General features: G+C 37.8%; 1 protein-coding gene across 3 annotated transcripts in view; it reads left to right on the top strand.

Moving 5' to 3' along the window:
* HMGN3 (high mobility group nucleosomal binding domain 3) overlaps nt 1–22,169 on the top strand; it is a 67,205-nt gene extending 45,036 nt beyond the window's left edge. Inside the window, exons 3-7 of one of the 3 annotated variants that reach the window (XM_043963539.1) lie at nt 14,090–14,119; nt 18,977–19,024; nt 20,987–21,100; nt 21,221–21,320; nt 21,668–22,169. In XM_043963539.1, the coding sequence (XP_043819474.1) occupies nt 14,090–14,119; nt 18,977–19,024; nt 20,987–21,100; nt 21,221–21,320; nt 21,668–21,681 (306 nt within the window). In that variant the 3' untranslated portion in view covers nt 21,682–22,169. The other 2 variants (XM_043963540.1, XM_043963537.1) reach the window with 2 other exon arrangements.
* The last annotated feature ends 435 nt before the right edge of the window (nt 22,170–22,604 follow it).

Raw genomic sequence — 22,604 nt, 5'->3', positions numbered from 1 at the left:
TTGTTTGATTATACATTTTTTATAACAGTTTTGGGGGTTTTGTTTGGGTTTTTGCTTTCTCAGTAGGAAGGTAAGGAAGATAGGATGGAGGGAACATGGATCTTCGTTTGGAAATGAAATTTAATTTTAAAAATAGAAATGATGAAGAGGATGGTTTCAGAAAAACTTGGAAAGACTCATGTAAACTGTGACTAGATGACCAGAACCAGGAGAACTATATAACAACAATATTGTAAAAAAACAATCAGCTTTGAAAGACTTAGGAACTCTGACCACCACAATTCCAGAGAACTCAAGATGAAATATGCTACAAACTCCTAATAGAGAGATGATAGGATTCTGTGTAAGTTGAAACAATTTTTTTTGGATAAAGCCAATGCAGATTTTGCTTGACTGCACATTTTGTAACAAGGGTGTTGGTGTTTTGTTTTGCTTTGCTTTTTCAGTGTGTGGAGGGAGAGAAGGTTATTTCCTTGTTTGAAAAGTAACTTTTTAAAAAAATTTTAAAGAAATTAGAATATCAGAGACTCAGAAAAGGAAAGGAATTCAAAACTCATCTAGTCCAACCTCCAATGAGAAAAGAGAGGCTAAGTGACTTGGATCACATCTGATTGCTGGAAGGGACTTTGGTGACCATCTAACCTACTCTATACCCCACAAATGAATCTCTAATAATAATAGTAATAATAATAAATAGAGTTGTTCAGTCATTTTATTTACTTGTTCAGTAGTTCACAAAATATTTAATATTAAAAAATACCAGGATAACACCCTTGGGTTGTTTCTAAATGAGCTCCATCAAAAATTCTAAGAACAATGAGGTAGCCATGGTAATAATAATAGTAATCATAGTAATTATAAGCTATAGAACTAACAAAACACAAAGCTCATTAATCTAAGGCTACTATGGAAAAAAGGAACACTTCCGTATCAAAAAGAAGGAAAAGAATTCATACATATCTATACCATATGAAAAAGGCAGCTAGGTAGTGCAGTGGATAGAGTGCTAGGCCTGAAGTCAGGAAAACTCATCTTTGTGAGTTCAAATCTGGCTTCAGACACTTACTAGCTATGTGACCCTGGGCAAGTCACTTAACCCTATTTGCCTCAGTTCTTTATCTTTAAAATGAGCTGGAGAAGGACATGGCAAACCATTTCAGTATCTCTGTCAAGAAAACCCCAAATGGGGTTATGAAGGATTGAATGTGATTGAAACAACTGAAAAACAACAGCATGTGACAAAAAGGGTCAGAAACTTAGAGATATTGACTGGAATATAGAACAAGCAGCTAACACTTCTCTGAATAGTAGTAGTAAAGTCTGACAGTATATACTACCTTATTAGATTTGTCAAATTGGAGGCAGGTAGGTGGTACAGTATATAGAGCACCGGCCCTGGATTCAGGAGTACCTGAGTTGGAATCCGGCCTCAGACACTTGACACTTACTAGCTATGTGACCCTGGGCAAGTCACTTAACCCTCATTGCCCCACCGAAAAAAAAAAAAAAGATTTGTCAAATTGAACTCAAAATCATTTGCCTCCAGATGGAGCTCATGAAATTGTTAAGATCCAAGAATGGAATCAAAAAACCTTCCATGGGCGACATCTACATGAACTCTACCAATAATGTACTGACAAAGAAGCATTGAACAAATAGCAGAATCTTGGAGATTTGCTTTATAGAGACACAAGGGTTTATGATGGCAATTTGGGAATCAGGTCATTGCTATGAGAAATTATGGAAGTATTATCCTGTTATCCCTATGGATCCTAGACTTAACTGATCAATGTATATTATCCAAGGAAAAAGTAGAAACTATGAAGCACATCACTTCAGGCTGATGGCTAGAATAATACTAAAGAAATGGATCACTTATGGACTGACAGATGGTAAATTCTATGTTCTAATATAGTCTTCAAAATATCCTTGAGAGCTCAACTAATAGTCCCTTGAAGCCAGAACATTATTTTTTTAATTTTAAAATAACATTTTATTGCTATATTTTGTTTTTACACTACCCTCATTTCTCAGTGCATTCCTTTTCCCTTCCCCTCTTAAAGAGATATCCTTTATAATAAAAGATTTTTTTAAAAGATAACAAAGTTCAGTAAAACTAAACAGTACATGCAAGAAGTCTGACATTATATGATGGGTTCCACATCCATAATCCTCCTACTCTGCAAAGAAGGCTGGGAGGTGCCTTCTCTTGTGTCTTTGAGACAAACATTGGTCATACTTATTTCACATTTGTCATTTAATTTTGATTATTTTATTGTTCTTTCCATTGATATCATTGGTTTTTTGGGGGGAGGGGCAATGAGGGTTAAGTGATTTGCCCAGGGTCACACAGCTAGTAGGTGTCAAGTGTCTGAGGCCAGATTTGAAATGAGGCCCTCCTGAATCCAGGGTCGGTGCTTTATCCACTGTGCCACTAGCTGCCCCGTTATCATTGTTGATAAACAGATCACACATTATTAAGAACTGTGCTAAACTCTAGTGATATAAATAGAAGCAAGAAAGCATAGCCCCTACCATGAAGGAACTTAGATTCAGCTGAGGAAAGATGACACATAAAAGGGAGCTGAAAAATAGGGGAACCTTTCTGAAATAGTGGTCAGGGCAGGCAGACATCAGTCAGGAGATCACAGCCTCAACATAAAGGTATTACTAGGATAGCAAGGCAGCTAGTGAGGAAAAGAAACATCATCATCTTTATGTATGTTATCCTGATTTTGTTCGCTTTGCGTCATCCAGTCATAAATCTTTACATGCTTCTTTGATGTATCATATTCATCATTTCTTAAAGCATAATAATATACTTCACAAAATTCATGAACTATATAGCTTATTTAGCCATTGTCTGGACAATGGGAATCTACTTTATGTCTTGTTCTTTACTTCTACAAAAAATGGCTGCTATTAATATTTTAGTGTATATAGTGACTTTCTTTTTTATCCTTCACTTCCTGATGGAACATACCTTGTAGTGGGAACTCTTGAGTGAAAGAGTATAGGCATTTCAAGTCATTTTCTTATTCTAATTCTCAGCTGCTTTCCAGAATAAATTAGAGCATTATTACCATATAGACCCAGCTGTTGCCCATAATCATCCGGATAAAATATTAACCCATAAATACTTAAGAATGCTTTAAATAGATTTTGCCATACCAAATACTCATAATCTCTGAACCATGTAAAAAGAAAAGTAGAAAGACTAAGACTGTGATTTCTTGGGTATAGAAAACTCCCTGAAGAGAAATTTCTTCTATCAACTCAGGTCTCCTGCTTCTTATATTCTTAGAGAATGATAAAGAGCACTAGGTTGCTAAATGTAAAGAAGACTGTGTAAAGCACACAGAGGTACACAGACAATATATGTGAGACCTGGGAATTGAATCCAGGTCTTTGTGTGAGACTAGTTTTCTGTCTACTGTGCCATGCTGCCTCTCATGAGAAAGAAAACCTTTCAAAATATAGAGGCCTGGTGGAAAAAATGAGTGTGCTATGAGAGCAGGCTGAAGTAATATACAGAACAACCTCACCATTCCATCTTCTTTCAGAGTTGTGCCAAGGATGCTTTTAGTGAGCTCCGGGAGTTTGCATTCTAATACTTTTATTCAATTATAAAAAGTAATTATTTTCCCAGTTGTATAATAGCCTGTATAACATTAACCATAAAAGAAAAATAGCAGTATAGTGACTTGTCCCTGGACAACTTCTTCCTATATTCCATTGGGAGGGAAAAAAGATAAATGAAACAAAAATCACAAAAATGTATACAGTTTTAAGCTATGGAAGGTACTTTCCACGGATGATATTGTTTGGTCTTCACAACAGCCATATGAGGTAGGTGCTGTTTTTCCCATTTTACAGATAAAGAAACCGAGGCCCAGAGAGGTTAAGTGACTTGCCCAAGGGCCACACAACTAGTAAATGAGACTGGATTCAAAGCCAGTTCTTCTGACTCCAAGCCTAGCATTATGCTCAAAACTCTGTAACATTCCCTATGAGTGGTCATCCAATTTTTGCTTGAAGACCTGAAGTTAGGGAGAACACACTTCCTCCAGAAGTGGCCCATTCTACTTCTGGACAGCACTCATTGTTAAGGAAGTTTTTTTCCTGACAGCAAGCCTAAATTTACCTCATTTCTCCTAGTTATGCCTTATGAAGTCAAACAGAACAAGAGTAATCTTTCTTTTAAATGACAGCCTTTCAAATCCTTTTTGCCAATGTTTAAAAAGGGTCAAATTCAGGGACAAGGATATAAGGACTTCCAGACTAGTTAAAACCAGTGATCTGTCTGCACCAGTATTATGTCTCTGATCATGGCCCTAAGAAGCATTTTGGGGAAAATTAGGACTATGCTATTGTCTTCAAAGTTTTTTTTAAGGATTTTTAAATAATCACAGACCAAAATTTAGTAAAAGAATAGTTAATGCTTTAATTTCCTTGAAAAAAAAAAGCTCCAAAAATCAAGTCACCAGGCAGATCTCCAAAAGCAACATAAGATGACAGCATGAGCATTCCAAAAGGGGCAGCTGAGACTGAGGCTGTGTCTGCCTGTTAGGAACAAGACTGTTTTGAAAAGCAGAAAATTCACTCAGAAAGCCATTTTTCGTCTACACAATGCCAAACAACTGGTTTCACTGTTTTTTTTGTTCTATTCGTGTGTGGTGTATTTTAATTCCTTGAATTGGCCAATTGTTAGGACATTGAGTCTTTGACTGTAAATGGGGAGATCTTCCACCATGAATTCCTTGAGATTTGAATAGTGGCATTGCTAGGATAAGTACATTCCCAGTGACCTTCATAATAAATATTCATAAACAGAGATGATCTCGATTTGGCTCCAACTTCAGCTCCATGAATTAAAAGCTATTAGGGTCCCATAGACTCCACCTGTCATGACTTCTCTTTGTCTACTACACTCAGTCAGTCAGCTAGCTAACACATTAAATGCTTACTGCATGCCAGGCACTGTGCCAACTGCTAGGGATACCAAGAAAGGCCAAAAAAACAAACAAAATCTGCACCCAAAGTTCCTGCTCCAAAGGTGGAAACTGAAAATATTGTCAAGACTAATTTCTTCTGACCTTGTGTTCTTCGTAGTGTTCTTTGTACCCAAAGATGACTGGCACCTAAGCAGTGCAGCCTGGCACACAGACCCCTCTGGAGAGTACTCATAGGATAAGGAAAATACACAGATATATAAGGAGAGGTACATAGGAAATCCAAATCCCAAAGCTACACTACTCTGTTGTGATGAGGTCCCTCATCTCCCTTTTCTTTAATTACCATCACATTCTGTACACACTACATAATAAAAACTAGTTTGTTTTGTTTTTTTTTCACATTTTTCTTTTTTCCAGTGAACAATGTATTATTTCTCCTTCCTTCCTATCTCTCCCCCACTCTATTCAAAAGAAAAAAAGTTAAAGTATTGTAACAAATAGTATAGTCAGACAAAATAGATTTTTTTCCTATATGAACCCATGGTCCATATAGGATAAAAAAATCTGTCTCGTTCTGCACCAAGTTCATTACCTCTCTTTTAGGAGGTGGGTAACGTGCTTCATCAGCAGCCCTCTGAAATTGTGGTTAGTCATTACATTTGTCAGAATTCTTAAAGTCCTTCCAAGCTGAAGGCTGGTTTTGAAACTGTAGCAATGAAAACCCAGCTTCTTCTTCCTGCATTTTTAAATTAGTCAAAAGAAACTTTAACTTGGGAAGAGAGATTGGTGCCCCTACTCTTTAGGCCTCAGCCCATACCTCCAAAAGCTCAGCTGCAATGTTTTATCTACTGTTCTGACAAGAACAACATACATTTCAAATAGAAGCAAACAGAAGCAAATAGAAAATCAAGCCATACCCAGAACTTGAAATTAGAGGTAATCTAGTTCACCTCCCAACCCTATGGATGAATTCCCTATAGTCCATATAAATCAAACCCAGTTACTACAAATACTATAAAAATGGAAATACATATGAAATTTTAAAATGTCCATATTCCACTGAACATTTGTTATATTTTAACTAACACCTTATAATGCCAAATTATAATACTGTGAAAAACTATGGGCACCCTCAGATGTTTATCACAACAAAATTTGACTTGTATCTTCCCTTTGTGGATAACACATATGAGTCCATATATTAAGCACCATCTGAGGGAGCTTTGAAGGTAACCTCTAATAGACATCATCCTAACATAATCAAAGTAATCAACAACTAGTTATTGATAATGGTTTCTATGTCTAGCACCTTGCTGTGTGATTATACAAGTTATAGGTAATAGTGGCTTCATACTGTCTAGAAAAAACAAAATTTAAGAATACCTCAAAGGCTCAAATAAATTTTTGCATCATTTGATGCACTTGGTCTTTCTAGTGTTTTAACCTATCTCCGGCTTTCGCAATCTGAGAAAATGTTGGTGACAGACAAAAACATAATTGATGACTTAGCTTTTTTGCACCTCACCCCATCCCACCTTTTCAGATTATTAGAAATATTTTCTTAACAGTAGAGAGAAGTTTTACCTAAGTCAATTTACCTATTCAGTTCTATACCACTCAAATTACCAGAAATTAATTTATAGAGCTAGGAAAAATAGTAACCAAATTTATCTGGAAGAACAAAAAGTCAAGAATATCAAGGGAATTAGTGAAAACAGTGTTAAGGAAGGTAGCTACTAGTTCCAGATTTCACACTATATTATAAAGTGGTAACCAATAAATAGTCTGGTACTGGCTAAGAAATAGAGTGGTTAGTAGATGAGTGAAATAGATTAGGTATGCAATATATAGTAGTAAATGACCATAGTAATTTAGTGTTTGATAAACCCAAAGATCCAAGCTTTTGAGGATAAGAACTCAACATTTGACAAGAATTTTCTGGGAATATTGGAAAGCAGATTGGCAAAAACTAGGTATAGACCAACATCTAACACCATGTACCAAGATAAAGTCAGAATGGATAAATGATTTAGACATAAGGGGTATTAAGTAAATAAGTGGAGCATGGAAAAATGTACCTGTCAGATTTATGGATGAGAGAGGAGTTTATGACCAGACAAGAGACAGTGGTGATTACAGGAAGTAAAATAGATTATTTTGATTACATTAAATTTAAAAGGTTTTGTGCAAACAAAACAATGCAGCCAGAATTAGAAGGAAAATGGGACACTGGGGGAAATGTTTGTAGCAAGTTTCTCTGATAAAAGCCTCACATTTCTCAAATATATAGGGAACTGAGGCAAATAAGAGCCATTCCCCATTTGATAAATGGTCAAATGATATGTACAGGCAGTTTTCAGAAGAAGAAATCAAAGCTAGCAATAGGCATATGAAGAAATGCTTTAAATCACTACGATACTAGCTTACATCCCTCAAATTGGCTAACATGACAGAAAGGGAAAATGAGAAATGATGGAGGGGATGTGTAAAATTTGAGACATTAATATGCAATGTTGGTAGAGTTGTGAAGTAGTTCAGAGAATATAGAAAGAATTAGTCTAGAGAGCAATTTGCAACTATGCTCAAAGATCTATAAAATTGTGCATACCTTTTGGCCTAGCAACACCACTATCAGTACAAAAATATTAATAGCAGATTTTTTTTGGTAGTAAGCAATCAGAAATTTAGGGGACACCAATCAGTTGGGGAGTGGCCAAACAAGTTGTGGTATATGATTTTCTGGAATACTATTGTACAAAAGAAATGGTGAACAGGATGATCTCAGAAAAACCTGGACTTACATGAACAGATGCAAAGTGAAGTGAGAAGAACCTGGAGAACATTTTACACAGTAATAGCAATATTGTAAGGATGATCAATTGTGAAATGCTTAGCTACTCTGATCAATTCAGTGATCCTAGACAATCTTGAAAGATTCATTATGAAAAATGCTATCCACCTCTAGGGATAACTGATAAACTGAGTACAGAATGAAGTATAATTTTTAACTTTATTTTTCTTGCTTTTTTTTACAACATGGCTAGTATGGAAATACATTTTACATGATTTCACATGTGTAATTGATATATTGCCTTCTCAATAAATGGGGAAGAAACTAGAAGGGGAAAGAGAATTTTGAACCCCAAATTTTTTAGAATGAATATTAAGCATATAAATTTATTTTTCAACATTTAATGTTAAGAAAAAGAAAATCATCTCTGGTTATTATATTTCATATCTGTTTGATAATTCAGTTATTTTTTAGTGTCATAGACTTAAACCTAGCTAGGTGCCACAGTGTATAGAGCTGTGACCCTGGAGTCAAGAGGACTTGTCCAGCCTCAGACACTTGACATTACTAGCTGTGTGATCCTGGACAAGTCACTTAACCCCAATTGCCTCAAACATCCCGGGGCCATTTCTAGACTTAAACCTAAAAGGGAATTTACAGTCCCTTCATTTTACAGATGAGATAACTGAGTTCCAAAGAAATGAGATGACTTGCCCAACATGACTTTCCCAGGAAGTGGAGAGTCCAGATTTGATTCAGATCCTCTGATTACTTTCCATTGAACCATGCGACCTCCTAATATTGATTTAACTTTCAAAGACTAGAGCTTTTCTGGGGAAGGTATCCATCCATCTATCTACACATGTATCCGTACACACATACACTTGCTGCTTATCACAGTCTCCAATGTTTGTATATTAAAGGAAGTTCCCTGAGAAGAAAGGTAGAGCTCAGAAAGGTTACAAATTTTGAGCAGGGCAATTAAGATTTTTTTTTAGTAGTAAAAGGTTAGCTTTTTAGATAACAGATTGGCATAGATACAATTTTCGTGTTCCTGCCCTTTTTTATATTTTGAAATTCTTCTGATATCCTTGAATTGTCAGAAGCTAATAAGCTCATTGGATCAGTAGAAATCAGGCTCTACAGAAAAATGCTTCAGTGTGAGCATTTCTCTAGAGTCCTTGCAGGATTCCCTTACATTATCTTTCTATACAGCTTGTTCATTGTGTCACTTAGAGAGGTGACAAAGGCAGCAGGACTCACAATTTGTTAATGTATTTTTATTTAATGGATCTTCAATCTAGGTAAGACCAGATAGGTAACATAAGAAACAATGAATATGACAAATTCAATTAAATTCAATAGATATTTATTATTAAATACCTTCTGTCAGAGACTGTACTACGAACACAAAAATGAAACCATCTTTTACCCTTCTGGAATTCTGAGGGGAACAACACTTGTACAGATTAATAAATACTAAGTAATTGGGAAAGGGGGGGGAGTACTAACATTTAAGAGTATTAGGAATTCAAAGAAACATGAGAATACTTGTATGAATTGGTGCAGAGTAAAGAAAGAAGAAACAAGAGAATAATATGCACAATGCCTGCAAGATTGTAAATGATAATATCATAAAATCAGTTGAAATATGATGGAGAAATAAGAAGGAAGCACACCTTCCTTCTCAGTAGAAATATGGGAACTATGGATGTGGAATGTGATATACACAATCAGATGCATCGACAGTTTAAAAATAAAATAAATAAAATTTCACCTGTTTTTGGTTGAAATTTTCTGGATTTGTTGGTACAAGGAAAAGTTTATTATGGGGCAAGAGAGAATGGCTTCTTAGGTAAAAATGAATGTGGTTTAAAAATAAAAAAGCATTAATGAAACTATTTTTAAAGGACTAGATGGCTGACAGGAAAGGATTAAGAATGATGGTGGAAATGACCTCTTTTACTAGCTCCAAGGTCTTATGGTACTCCAAAATCCACATATGTACCTAAAATTATAAAATCTTGCTGTTATTAGGATTGTTTAATTGCATTTCTATTTTTCATAAATATGGACATTTTTCATTTCATAAAGGACCTATAGTGCTTAGTCATACCTCTCTATAACTTAGATATTGAATTCATTCAATATAGTCTGGTTGAAGCTACTGTTGATAATCACAAAAATTTCAGCTTTTTGTTACATGACTATTATTATTATTACATTACTATTATTACTATATTATTATTCTTATTAGATTATGACTGTCAAAAAGTTTCAAAAATTCATCATCCATAATCTTTCCTGGTTATCTACTTGCTAATGGAGTCAACTCATGTTATTCAGTTTAACTTGAACATTCATTTCAATTCCACAAATATTCCAGCATTTCTGTTTTCTTTCTTTTTTTTTCTGGGGCAGTGAGGGTTAAGTGACTTGCCCAGGGTCACACAGCTAGTATTTACTATGTCAAGTGTCTGATACCGCATTTGAACTCAGGTCCTCCTGAATCCAGGGCTGGTGCTTTATCCACTGTGCCACCTAGCTGCCCTAATTCCACAAATATTCAGCACCTTCAGCTTCTCAGTCACAACCACCCTGTCCTTACTAGATTGTAATCCCCTTGAGGGATAGAGAACATATCTTTAAAAAAAAAGTTTGTGGAGCAGCTAGGTATTGCAGTGGATAAAGCACCGGCCCTGGATTCAGGAATTCAAATCTGGTCTCAGACACTTGACACTTACTAGCTGTGTGACCCTGGGCAAGTCACTTAACCCTCGTTGCCCTGCCCCCCCCCAAAAAAAAAAGTTTACATCACCAGCATCTATCATGTACACAGGAAATGTTCAATGCTTCTTTCTCAATCATAAAAGACAGTAAATGAGCCATTACAGATGTGTGCATTACTCCAGAATCAGCTTTCTGATTAGAGTCAGATTCTCACTTTGTTAAAACAAAGAGAAAAATGAATTAAAAAACTAGAAGAATGGACATGAGAAAAAGCATATGGTTTGTAATTAAAATAGTTTTAAATAAGCTATTGATACTAGAATATGGGAAAGAACATAAGGAAAGAACATCAGCACCAATTATGATAATTTCATTCCCGAGTTTAACTGACATAATTCAGTTGCCATAACAAGGAGACCAAAAGAGGTTAGAAACTGCCTTAGTCAGCAAACATTTGACTAATTTGGCAAGCTGAAAAATAGGGGGGAAAAGAAACAAGCATTTATTAGGCACCTACTAGGTTCCAGGCACTGAGCTAAGTGCTTTACAAATATTATCTCATTTGGTCCTCACAACAAGGACAATACCAATGGGGAATATAAACTCATTTGTTTACAGGGAAGTGTGGTGTAAGAGTATGATTAGTGTTGTTTCCTAAAACAATAAGAAACTGTGGAGGGGAAAATCAATTTAAAGAAAGTTTACTTAGCAGGAGACCAGCTGAGCAAAGCCATCCCAAGGTCATTTAACTATGAAATAGAAAGGAGAGCAACAAGCAAACAAAAAGTAAAAAAGATCTGCAAAGCACTCAGGATATAAAGAAAGGTAAAAGACAGTCTCTGCTCTGTCATCTAAGGTGCAAGTCTAAACTTTACCTTTCCCATAGGCTTTCCATTTTCCCCAGCAGTTTTTGACTATTAGAGAGCTCTCTGTAGGCAGCTATGTGGTGTAGTAGGTAGAGCTCTTAGGGAAAGCTTAGTTCAATTTTGTCCCTGTATACATAGTAGCTGCGTAACCCTGATCAAGATACTTCACCTGTCTGTGTCATTTTCCTCAGGTGTAAAATGGGAGTAAAAGTGGCCCTTTCCCTCCCAGGATAGTGATGAAGATATGAAATAATATTTGTAAAGTGCTATACATAAGAGGGGCTTAATAAATTAAGTCTGTTAAATAAATAAGCCTTAATAAATACTTGTTTCCTTTCCCCCTGTGATTTCTGTTCTTCAGTTTATCAAATACTGGACTTATGTTCCATAGTTTCTGGTTCTTTCATGTAGTCTTGATCTTTTTTTTTTTTAATTTTGTTTCAAACCAGGATAAAATCATTTTGATAATTGTTGGTTTATAATGTATTTTGAATTTTTTAAGGATAGGCCTCCTTTCCATTATTTTTCTCAGAATTCTTGACCTTTAGTTCCTCCAAATGAATTTTAGCATTATTTTATCTAATTCTATGCAGTACCCTCTTGACAGTTTGATTGATATAGCAGTAAATCCGTAGGTTAATTTACATAGTGTCACCATTTTTATTATATCCTTATGTCCTATCCATGAATAATGACTATCTCTCCAATGATTTATCTCCTTTTATTTTGCAAAGGGTGTTTTGTAATTGTTTGTAGAATTACATGACTGATTTGTAAATAGCATGTCTGTTGTTTACATGTGTTTTTGAAAATGTTTAGTGACATATGAGAACTGTTTTCTTAAGTGGTTTAAATATTCTACCTGCTAGCCAGTTTATTGTATTAATTTGTGCTATCCATAAAGAGAAGACTTGCTACATAAAGATGAGCCTCCCTATGTAAGTGAGCACAAAATCAAAATTAGTAGAGTGTGAATTATAGGCTGAACTTATGATTTCATGGATACTGGATGGTCCTGGTGAGCACAGTCCATCTATCAATGCAGATAAACCACTGTCCTGTAACTTATAGTCTTAGAGGGTTGCTTGGGGCATTGAAACCTTAAGTTCTTTGCTCAGAGTCATATGGCCAATGTCAAGGAAGATACTTGAACCCAGATCTTCCTGACTATGAAGCCTACTTTCTGAAGCCTACTTTCTATTTACTTTGCTGTGTTGCCTCTCATGCCAACTTCCCTGTCCAAATGAACAGAAATTCCCTATTAGAAGAATGTGACTAAGTGAAACTACTTAATGTAGTTTTACTATATTTAAAACTTTGAGGTTGAGGACATCTGTTTTATTTGTGGTTTTGGTTTTGGGTTTGGTTTTTTGTTGTTGTTATTGCTGTTGTTGTTGGGGGGGGGCAATGAGGGTTAAGTGACTTGCCCAGGGTCACACAGATAGTAAGTGTCAAGTGTCTGAGGTCAGATTTGAACTCAGGTCCTCCTGAATCCAGAGCCAGTGCTTTATCCACTGTGCTGCCTAGCTGCCCTGAGGACATCTATTTTAAATCAATCCAATTGACATGCATTAAGCATCTTATGTTATAAGTCATTAGCGGTATAGAGGCAAAAAATGAAATAGTCATAAGAAGCTTATAATTTCTAGCAAGAACATAATCTATACACAGAAAGTACATACAATATAAAGTAATTTCAAAATGGAGAAAGGACTAACAGTCTGGAGAATCAATTTTATTAGGTATTAATGAAGCTAGGGACCATGCTAGGTGCTAGGAATACAAATAGGAGTGACACTTCAGTACCACAAAATAGATGCTTGACAATTTTGGGGGATCAGGAAAGACATATTTATGTACAAGGTGGTGCTTAAGCTGAGTCTTTTAGTAAACTAGAGAGTCTAAGAGACAGGGATGAAGAGGGGTACAAGCCTGAGGCACACAGACAGTGCAAAGCTGCAGAGGCATAACAGTTTTTTCAAGTATAAAGAACAGTGAGAAGACCAGTTTGGCTGGAATGAAGAATGTGTTTGAGGGCAGTGATGTGTAATAAATCCTGAAAGGTAGTTTGGGTCAAGATCTTGAAGGAATTTAGATGCCAAACAGGAGTCTATAATTTATCTTAGAGGTAAATAAGGAGCCATTGGAATTTATTGAGTCGAGAAGAGATGTGGTTAGGTGTGGGCTTTAGGAGAAACACTGGCAGCTGTGTCTAGAATGAATTGAAATAAAGAGAGCCTGTGAGGTCACCTAGAGAAACAAGCAAGATAACTGTACCAAAAACCCTGAGAAGAGAAAATAATTGGGAGGAGAGGTGGTCAAAAATGTCAGGTGCTACAGAGACATTAGGAAGGATGAGGATTGAAAAAAATCTATCAAATTTAGCAATTTGAAAATCATTGGTGACTTGGGAAGGGGTAATTTCTGTTATGGTAAAATGAAAAGCTAGATTGCAAAAGGTCAAGAAGTGAATGAAGAGAGAGCAGGTAGAAGCAAGTGGCTACCAGCATAGATAATTTTTTCTAGAAGTTTGTATGTGAATGGAATGATAAATAAAGGACAAAAACTTGAGAGAATAATAGAATTTGAGAATGGAGGAGATGGGTGTGTTTGTAGGCTGTGGGGAGGGAATCTGTAGATAGGGAGAGATTGAGGATTTGAGAGAGCAGAAATGAAGGATAATGTCAAAGGTCATTAATGTCAAATTCACATCAAATGCAACTCAAATATTTCTGTTTTCTTTCTAGCCCACAAGACGGTCTGCAAGATTGTCAGCTGTAAGTATTTTATAAAGCCCCTTGGGGTAGTCCCTGTGGGCACATGGTCCCCCATTCCAGAGCAAGTCAGTGACGTTGCTGTTGAAAGGAATGGTAAGGTGATGTTTCCCTTGCTCCCTTTTCTCTATTTTAAAACAACTCATGTCACAACTATTCAGTCATGTTTCACAGGTGCCGCCAGTCAGTCAATCAGTAAACATTTATCAAGCGCCTACTATGTGCCAGTCATGTGCTAAGTGCTGGAGATACAAAAAGAGGCAAAAGACAGTCCCTGTCTTAAAGGAGCTTGCCATTTAATGGAACAGTCTAAAGCAGCTTCACTGTGTCAGAGGCACCAATGAAATGTGACAGTATAGAGTTATACAAGATAATTAAATCACCAAGTCAAAAGAAATATATTAGGTACTCTCTTGGCATCTGGATCCTATTTAATGATGTGATATCACTGGCAAGAAGTCTGGCTCTCTGTCTCTCCCTGATTAAGACGCAGAAAGATGGGTAATCCCCAGTGCTGGGATGAATTCTAAGAGGAGTCTCGAATGCCTAGCCCAACTTGAAAGGCCAGTGGCCATAGGGTTTGGCAATAAGGAGGGCTCCCACCACCCCACGTAAATACACATCCCAGTGTGTACCTGATTGGAGAGAAGGGTTGGCCTTAACTGGGGAGGGAAACCCGTGGTGGGAGAATGCTGCTGGTCTCACCATAGTCAGAAGTCTCATCCTGCTAGATCATTCTCTCCTACCTTCCTGCAGTTTCAATCTTGTTCTTACCACTAGACCCCAGAATTGACCTCAGGCAGAGGTTGGAGGAGTCAAATCTAAAATGGGAATTGGGCAGGGTAGATAGAATAGTGGAAGGGCCTGGGTTTTAGTACTGTTCTGCCTGAATATCTGTGTGACCTTGAGCAGGTCTTTTTAACTCAGTGGACTTCAGAGCCCCTCTTGGCAGCCCATCAGTTTTCTTCATTTGTATGGTGAGAGTGGTAGGAGGTCAGGACCTGGGGGTTGAAAAATTTCAAACTAGAAATCTTATAAAAACAAATGTTGAAAACTATCTCTACATGTAACTGGAAAATAATAAAATACTTTTATGGAAAAAAAAGACCTGGGGGTCAGTAACTTAAATTGTTTTTTTGTAATTGTATTTCAATATAATTAGTTTCTTTTATAATCTTAAATGTTTTATTTTATGCATTTAACAGCATTCTGAGAAGGGAACTGTATGCTTCACCAGACTGGTAGAGGGGTTTCTAACACAAAAAGGTTAAGAACCCCTGGACCAGGTGATTTCTAAGGTTCCTTACAGCTCTTTTATACTATACTGAGTATAGCCTGGGAGGACCCTTGAAATAGTATAGAACAGGGACGGGCAGGAGGGACTGTGAGCAGCAGAGCGTAAATGGAACACTACCCAGTGCTGGGTCTATGCTGATTTGGACCTTCTAGGGCTTTCACACTGAGGGCCACATCCCTATTTCTGTTCTAACTCCAACGGGACCTACAATTGGAGGTGGGCACCAAATCAGAAAATGGTATTAGGGCCAAATTGAAAATGCAGTCAGGGTGTGAGTTAGAGAATCCTCTGTGAGTCTCAGATTAACCAAGTACTCTGAAAAGGAGTGAGATGCAACAGGGCATACTGCATAGAGGACTGGCCTTAGAGGTTAGAAAGTGTTGGGTTCGAGTACAGCCTCTAACATATACTAGTTGTATAATCTTAACCTCTTTTTAACAAAGGCTGACTATACCTTGCTTAGCTGCAGTGGAGGAAACAGTTTCCATATCAGAAATTTTCCTGATCACCCTATCCCCCCAAAAAAGAGGGAAGAAAAGGAGTGTTAATAGAAGCATTAGGGGGCAGTTAGATGGCACAGTGGATAGAGCACTGGCCCTGGATTCAGGAGGTCCTGAGTTCAAATCCGGCCTCAGACACTTAACACTTACTAGCTGTGTGACCCTGGGCAAGTCACTTAACCCCAATTGCCTCACTAAAAAACAAAAAACAAAAAACAACAACAACAGAAGCATTAGGAAGGACAAAATGAAGGATAGGAAAAAGGGAGGGAGTCGAAGTGTGGTTTAAGGAGGAGAGTGGCAGGTTTTCTGTAACAGTTGTTACATTGCATTGCCTTATTCCTGACCTCTTGGTGGGTGAGAGAGGAGGCCCAATGCATAATTTCCCTCCTTTTTCTCACACTTTTAGCAAAGGCTCATAAAGTGAAATCGATATTCTGTTCAGTGACTCCATAGCTAGTTTTCTCTGAGGATTTTTATGTATTATTTTAAGTAAATAAATAACGTGGCTTTTAGGTGACTAGGAAGCAGCATCACACACACACACATACACACACACACACACACACACACACTCACACACATATGAATGCAGAGGCACATGCCCCTTCCTTTCCCTGAGATATAACAATCAATGTCATATTCGGGCAGAACTTCATCTCTGGGGTCACTGGAATCACGTATGGAGAAAGAAGTCACCCTTGTGCATTGAAGTTGAGTCTAGGCATGATGTCATTTGTGGAAAATAATAGGAGAACAGATGAATTGACTGTGTCTAGAGTCCATAGTCTAAAGTACAAAGCTTCTGGACTTAGGAGCCCCTTCCCATTCTTACTTACTTTTTTACCTTTGGGGACAGGCACATGGAATAGCAGATTTAGAACTGAGAAAGGACCTTAGAGGCCTTGAGCCCAGATCTTCTTGGCTCCCTGTTACATACTCTCCGCTACACCTGTTCTGCCAACTCAGGCTTGAGGCTTGGGGTCTTTGATGAAAACATTCCTGACTCTTCAAGGCCCATTTTTTGTCAGCAGAACACTTTAGAAATCTGAGCTTTTTCTAAACTTGAAATGTCTATAGTTTCACTGCATACTTTGGACAATGAAGCCAGGTGGGTAACTGAAATCCATGTTGCTTGGAAATGCCGGGAAAGGGATTTAAATACTTTTTATATATAACATGGTGTAATATGATATGACAATATTATAATATATTATATACTTGTATATATTAGATATTTTTATTATACAGATGAAGAAGCTGATGGACCCAGAGGGGCTCTGAAATAGATAAACTGCCTGAGATTACATAGCAAGTTAGGAATAGCAGTTCTAGAATCCAGGACCCTTTCAACTACCCTGCCCAATCCCTATATGGGGTTTGGCCTTTTCTACCTCTGCCTGAGGCCAGTTCTGGGGTATAGTGGCAGGATTGATTTTCATACCATATTCTTTCATAGCCAGCCTTTTGTGCTTTCATTACTGTAGAGAATTAGGGGTTGAAAATCTCATCATCCTTCCCAAATGACCTCAGTCTGCCTGTTTTGTCTCTAAGCCAAAAAGGCATCTGGGGAAGCTGGGCCCCTGCCTGCCGATGGCAGTGCCTCCTTGAAAGAAGGCGGGGCAGCAGAACTAGCAGGTGTTTATTTATGGAGACCTTTAAAGTACTAGAAGAGAAAGGAAAGGAGAGCAGGCTTTTGTGAGTTCTTCCTTTCAGCTAGCTTTTTCTTGACCATCTTAATTTGGGGATAGGAAATTAATTAACCACAAATGATGTTCTTATATAGTATCATGTTAGTAATTGGTGTGGTACAATGTGGGTTGGCTCCTCTTCTGTACCTTATATCTTCTGTGCCTTAAGTTGTCTGGGACACTGAGAAGGTAAGTGAATTGTTTAGGGTCACATAACCAGTATGTGTCAAAAGCAAGACTTGAACCACTAGGTGTCCTGGACTCCAAGGCTAGCTATTAACAACAACAACAACAACAACAACAACAACAATAATAGTAAACATTTATATAACATTTTAAGGTTTGCTGAGTGCTTTACATGCTATTTCTTTTGATTCTCACAGCAACCCTAGGAAGTAGATCCTATTATTATTCCTACTTTATAAATGAGGAAACTGAGGCAGACAGAGGTTAAGTGATTTTCCCAGGGCAACACAGCCAGTAAATGTCTGATACAGGATTTGAACTCAGGTCTTCCTGATTCCAAGTCCAGTGCTCTTTCATCATGCTACCCAACTGTCTTTTTGCTATACCCTGCAGCCCCTCGTGTTAGTACAGTAATATCCTTACTATTAAGAGCTGTACCATCATCAGGTGGGACTTCCTGTCTGTCTGAGGTAGAGAGAGGGGTTGGATAGATGTGACAGTTTCCACCCAACTTGAACTGATAGTTCAGGTGACCTAGATTGGAATGAGTGTAGATCCACTTCATAAATGACGCTATTTAGAAATAATTTTGAAATTTTTCATAAGCAGCCTTCTTTCTTCCCAGTTGGGCTTTGCTTAAGATTTCATTATAATTTTAGGGGTTGTGGATAAGTCTAACTTGACCACTCAGTCAAAATACAGCCTTTTAATTGGGCATTGCACATCATTTGAAGTATCTGCGACATCACACTCATTGATGTGCTATGATAAAAAGAAATATAGAGAAACCCTAAGATGGCAAGATTAAGTTGTTCGCAAAGAATTGTTCTAAATGGTGTTGAGGTAGTTCACTCTTGCATCCCACTTGAAATGCATCTATTTCCAGTAGAGTCCAAAATAACAATGGTTTTCAAGGTCTAATACTCTCCCTTCTCGGAGTAGGACAAAACACTTTAAAGATGCATCAGATTTCTGCTGAGCCTAGTTTGGGCCATTCTGTTTAGAGGAGACCTATTCCATGTTAAACAGGTGTTTGGAGCACAAGGACTAAGAGCTATCACATTACAGACCTTAGCGGGTCAAAGAATGTGCCATCTACTTTTCTGCATTCTTTTGTGCATTAGTGGCAAAGGGATTCGGTGTTTGATTTTTTTAAGTATTTGCATGATTAAAAATGTCTTTGCAGAAACCTGCGCCGCCAAAACCTGAACCAAAACCAAGAAAAACCACTAAGGTAAGAGTTGTTTATTTTTTCCCTCTTGGGTGGTGATGGTGGTGGGGTATTTTTAAATAAATGCATAAATACTAATCCTCTCTCCAACTCCATTTCTTGGGAAAGGCCAGGCTGAGTAGTTGCTAAATGAACTAGCTAAAGCACTGTCATTGCTGATTAGAGACGTCCTCAGGAAAATTAAACTGTGTAGTTTGTGGTCTACAAAGAGGGCATTTTTCTCTTAAGTAAAATGGAAACAGGAGGGCTCGCTATGCTCTTGGGCATCCAGCTTTGCCAAGGCAGGTGCTCTGAGAGCCATTCTGGCAGAGGACCTAGTTTAAATATGCTTCATTTCAAACCTAGAGGAGCTGAGTGGTCTCTCAGGATGCTGTCGGCAACAAGCTGGATGACCCAAGGGTCACATTGCCTTGTATGTAACTGATAGGAAATAGGCCTATCCAGGTGTGTGAGCCCCAAAAAGGCCTTTTTGCTCTATGCCAATCCTAACCTTTGTTGTTGGCTCAGAGTTTGGCATTTTTCTGTGTGGTTGTTTGATTTTTCCCAAGTATGGTATAGCGGGGAAAGCACTGGTGTTTAGAGTCAAAACAACTCCCATCTGAATCTTGGCTCTGCTATTTATTGCCTGTATGACCTTGGACTAATCCCTGAGCCTGAGTTCTCTGAAAAATGAGGGGGTTGGTACTAGATGATCTTTCAGGTCCCTTCCTGATCTGAATTCTGTGATCTTATGAGTTGTCATTGTCCCAGAGTTCCAGGCGAACTTTTTGAAGCAGCAAAAATTCATTCCTGGTGCTTGATCTTAAAAATAGCATCTTTTCACCTGAGTTCTTAAATTCAATCCCTTGCTGCCTGCCTCACATTTCACCCTGTGAACTGTTTAATTGAAATTAATGGCTATACCAACTGTGGTGACCCTTCTCTCTAACTGCTCCCCAAGACACCTTTCCAAATTTTATTTTCTGTCAAATCCCCGAGCCTACAGCAAGGCAGTTGGCACAGTTCTGTGCCTTGACCCCTTTGTCAGACGTTCGATGTTCTTATTGCTAAGCAGCATTCACTCCTAGTGTTAGTATGATGCACTCTCCACCAAGAAGAGTAAGTAAATGACCAAAATTATCGTCCTTTCAGAAAAAAAGGAGAAGTATTCCTTATAAGCCAAGCTCCAGTGGATTTTCTAAACAGTGATTTATTGGGATAGAGGCATTGTGGGACAATGGATAGAATGCTGGTCCTAGAGTTAGGAAGACCTATGTTCAAGTCTTGTCTCCTGACACTAATTGTGTGACCTTGGGTAAATCATTTGGGCCTCAGGCAACTCCCTAGGAATTATCAACTAAATTATATTTAGCAATAATTTCCTAGCACCTACTGGTGTTGGACACTATGCTAGTTACTATGAATACAAAAGCAAAAACAAACCATTTCCTACCCTCAAAGAATATACATTTTTCTTGGGGGGAAGGGAAGAGGGATAAAGTCATGTTTTTTAACTGATGGGTTAAAAAGGGTAGGAAAAAAATAAATACAAAGCAATTTCAAGGTGAGGAAGCACTAACAAGTAGGGAGTCAGGAAAGACTTCTGGAAGGGGTCTGAGCTTCGGAAGGAACCAGGCATCCTATGAAGCCATGGTGAGAACATTCCAGGAATGTGAGGAACAAACGAAGTCAGATATAGATTAATGTGTGTGCCAGTGGAGAAAATTCCCACACTGGGAGGGAAAATCACAGTTCTTTTTAGTGCATTTTACCTATGGAGCCCAAGGTTACAGGGCAAACATTTTTTAAAAAATCTAGTCAAAGGCTTTCATTGGATATTAATAACGGCAGTCATGATAGCCATCTCATGAAAGCCTTCACAGCTATGGCTCCTCAAGGGTTTTTGAGAAGACTAATTGGTATTCGCTAATACCCAACCATTTCTAATTACTCCATATCTTCCTGTGTTCTGATCTCCTCTGTTAGAAGGAACCTGGAACAAAGGCTAACAAAGGCGCTAAAGGGAAGAAGGATGAGAAGCAGGAATCTGGAAAGGAAGGTACTACACCGTCTGAAAATGGTGAAACTAAAGCCGAAGAGGTACTTTCTGTCAATGCCTCCCGCTGATTGACTCAGTGCATTTTCAAATTGATTCGGGAATCTGAGCCATTGATAGCATGTTCATAATGTTTCTCTTTATTGCCCATGATGTTATTGCAGATTCGCATCTATCGCTCAACTGTTAGTGTTTCAACATCCCGAGGTGCCCCACCCAGCACACTGTCAGTAAAGGGGCAGATTGAAACAGTGAAAGTTAAGGGTACGGTAGAGAATTTCTGCCTGTGTGCAGTGGCTAGAATCAGATAGTAGTGTGCTGCTTTTCATTATGAACAGTGGAAGCTTGCAGGTAAGGAAGGCTTCTGTGGCTTTCTGAAAAGCAGAGACTGATAAACAAAGAGAAGTGTGTTTGCGGGTATGTATGCCTGTCTTGTCTGTGGAGCACCTACAATGGACATAGGCTTTGCAGTGGAGCTGCTTAAGGAGGGATGCTTTAAAAAAAAAAAAAAGCTAAAGTTGTGTCAGTGGGGTGGCTATCTGTCGGGTCTGAGTCTGGTTAGTAACGGCCTTCTTCTCTTTTTGTTTTTTTTTTTCCTTTCCTTTCCACAGGCACGGAAAACTGAATCTGTAGGTGACAAGGGAGAATGAATTATCACGAAAATTGGGGGTGGATTTTATGTACCTCTCGGGACAACTTTTAAAAGATATTTTTATCAAGTATTTTGTAAATGCTAATTTTCTAGGACTACAATAGGCAGCATATTAAAAAATGTATATCAATGAATATTTTCCCTTCTCATAACAATGCTTTTTGGAAGCCCCTCATCACTTCCCCTTACCCCCAAAGTAATATGAACATCAGTTGAATATTGGAAGCCGTGTGTAAAATTGGATCAGCATTCCACGCACTTGCTTTGAAAATTAGTCCTGTGCAGACGGTGGTGTTTTTACTGTGCATATTTGAATTTTTCATGCAGTTTTTCTAGAGCAATAATCAGTGGTGCTTTTGTACTTAGGTTTTATGTGATTTTAATGAAACATGGATACTTGTGGCCACCTGCTGACTATTTTTGGTTCTTTTAATGGTTTAAAATAAAAGGTTTTCTTGCCTGCAAAATTTCAGCTTTTTAGTGTGCTGTCTCTAAATTTAGAGAGTGTCTTGTTTCTATTTTAATTATTGCAAACGATATTAGATATTCTAGGAATTTCTGGCATCTCTATGCTGACATTGCCTCTAATAAGTAAAACAGTTCTATTTATTAATTTGTTCCATTTCTAAAAATTACATCTTTTGTGCTAAAAATCACTTCCAGGTATAAATACAAAAGAATAACAATTAAAACATATGCACTAGAAAAGGTGATGGCCAGCCTGGATACAAATCAGTAAAACGCCTCTGAAAGAAATTATTTATGTTGTGACCTGGAGCAAACTAAGGGGTCTGTTAGGCCAGATAGGCAAGGGAACATCCATGAATACTCTCCTAGAAAATCTGCCACAGTCAGCACTATGGCCATAGAATCTGGAGATTGTGAGTATAACCAGC

Source organism: Dromiciops gliroides, chromosome 4 (assembly GCF_019393635.1).
Source record: "Dromiciops gliroides isolate mDroGli1 chromosome 4, mDroGli1.pri, whole genome shotgun sequence".
Classification (NCBI taxonomy): domain Eukaryota; kingdom Metazoa; phylum Chordata; class Mammalia; order Microbiotheria; family Microbiotheriidae; genus Dromiciops; species Dromiciops gliroides.
The sequence above is the reverse complement of the archived record's forward strand: the minus strand, read 5'-3'. Positions and strand labels throughout refer to the sequence as shown.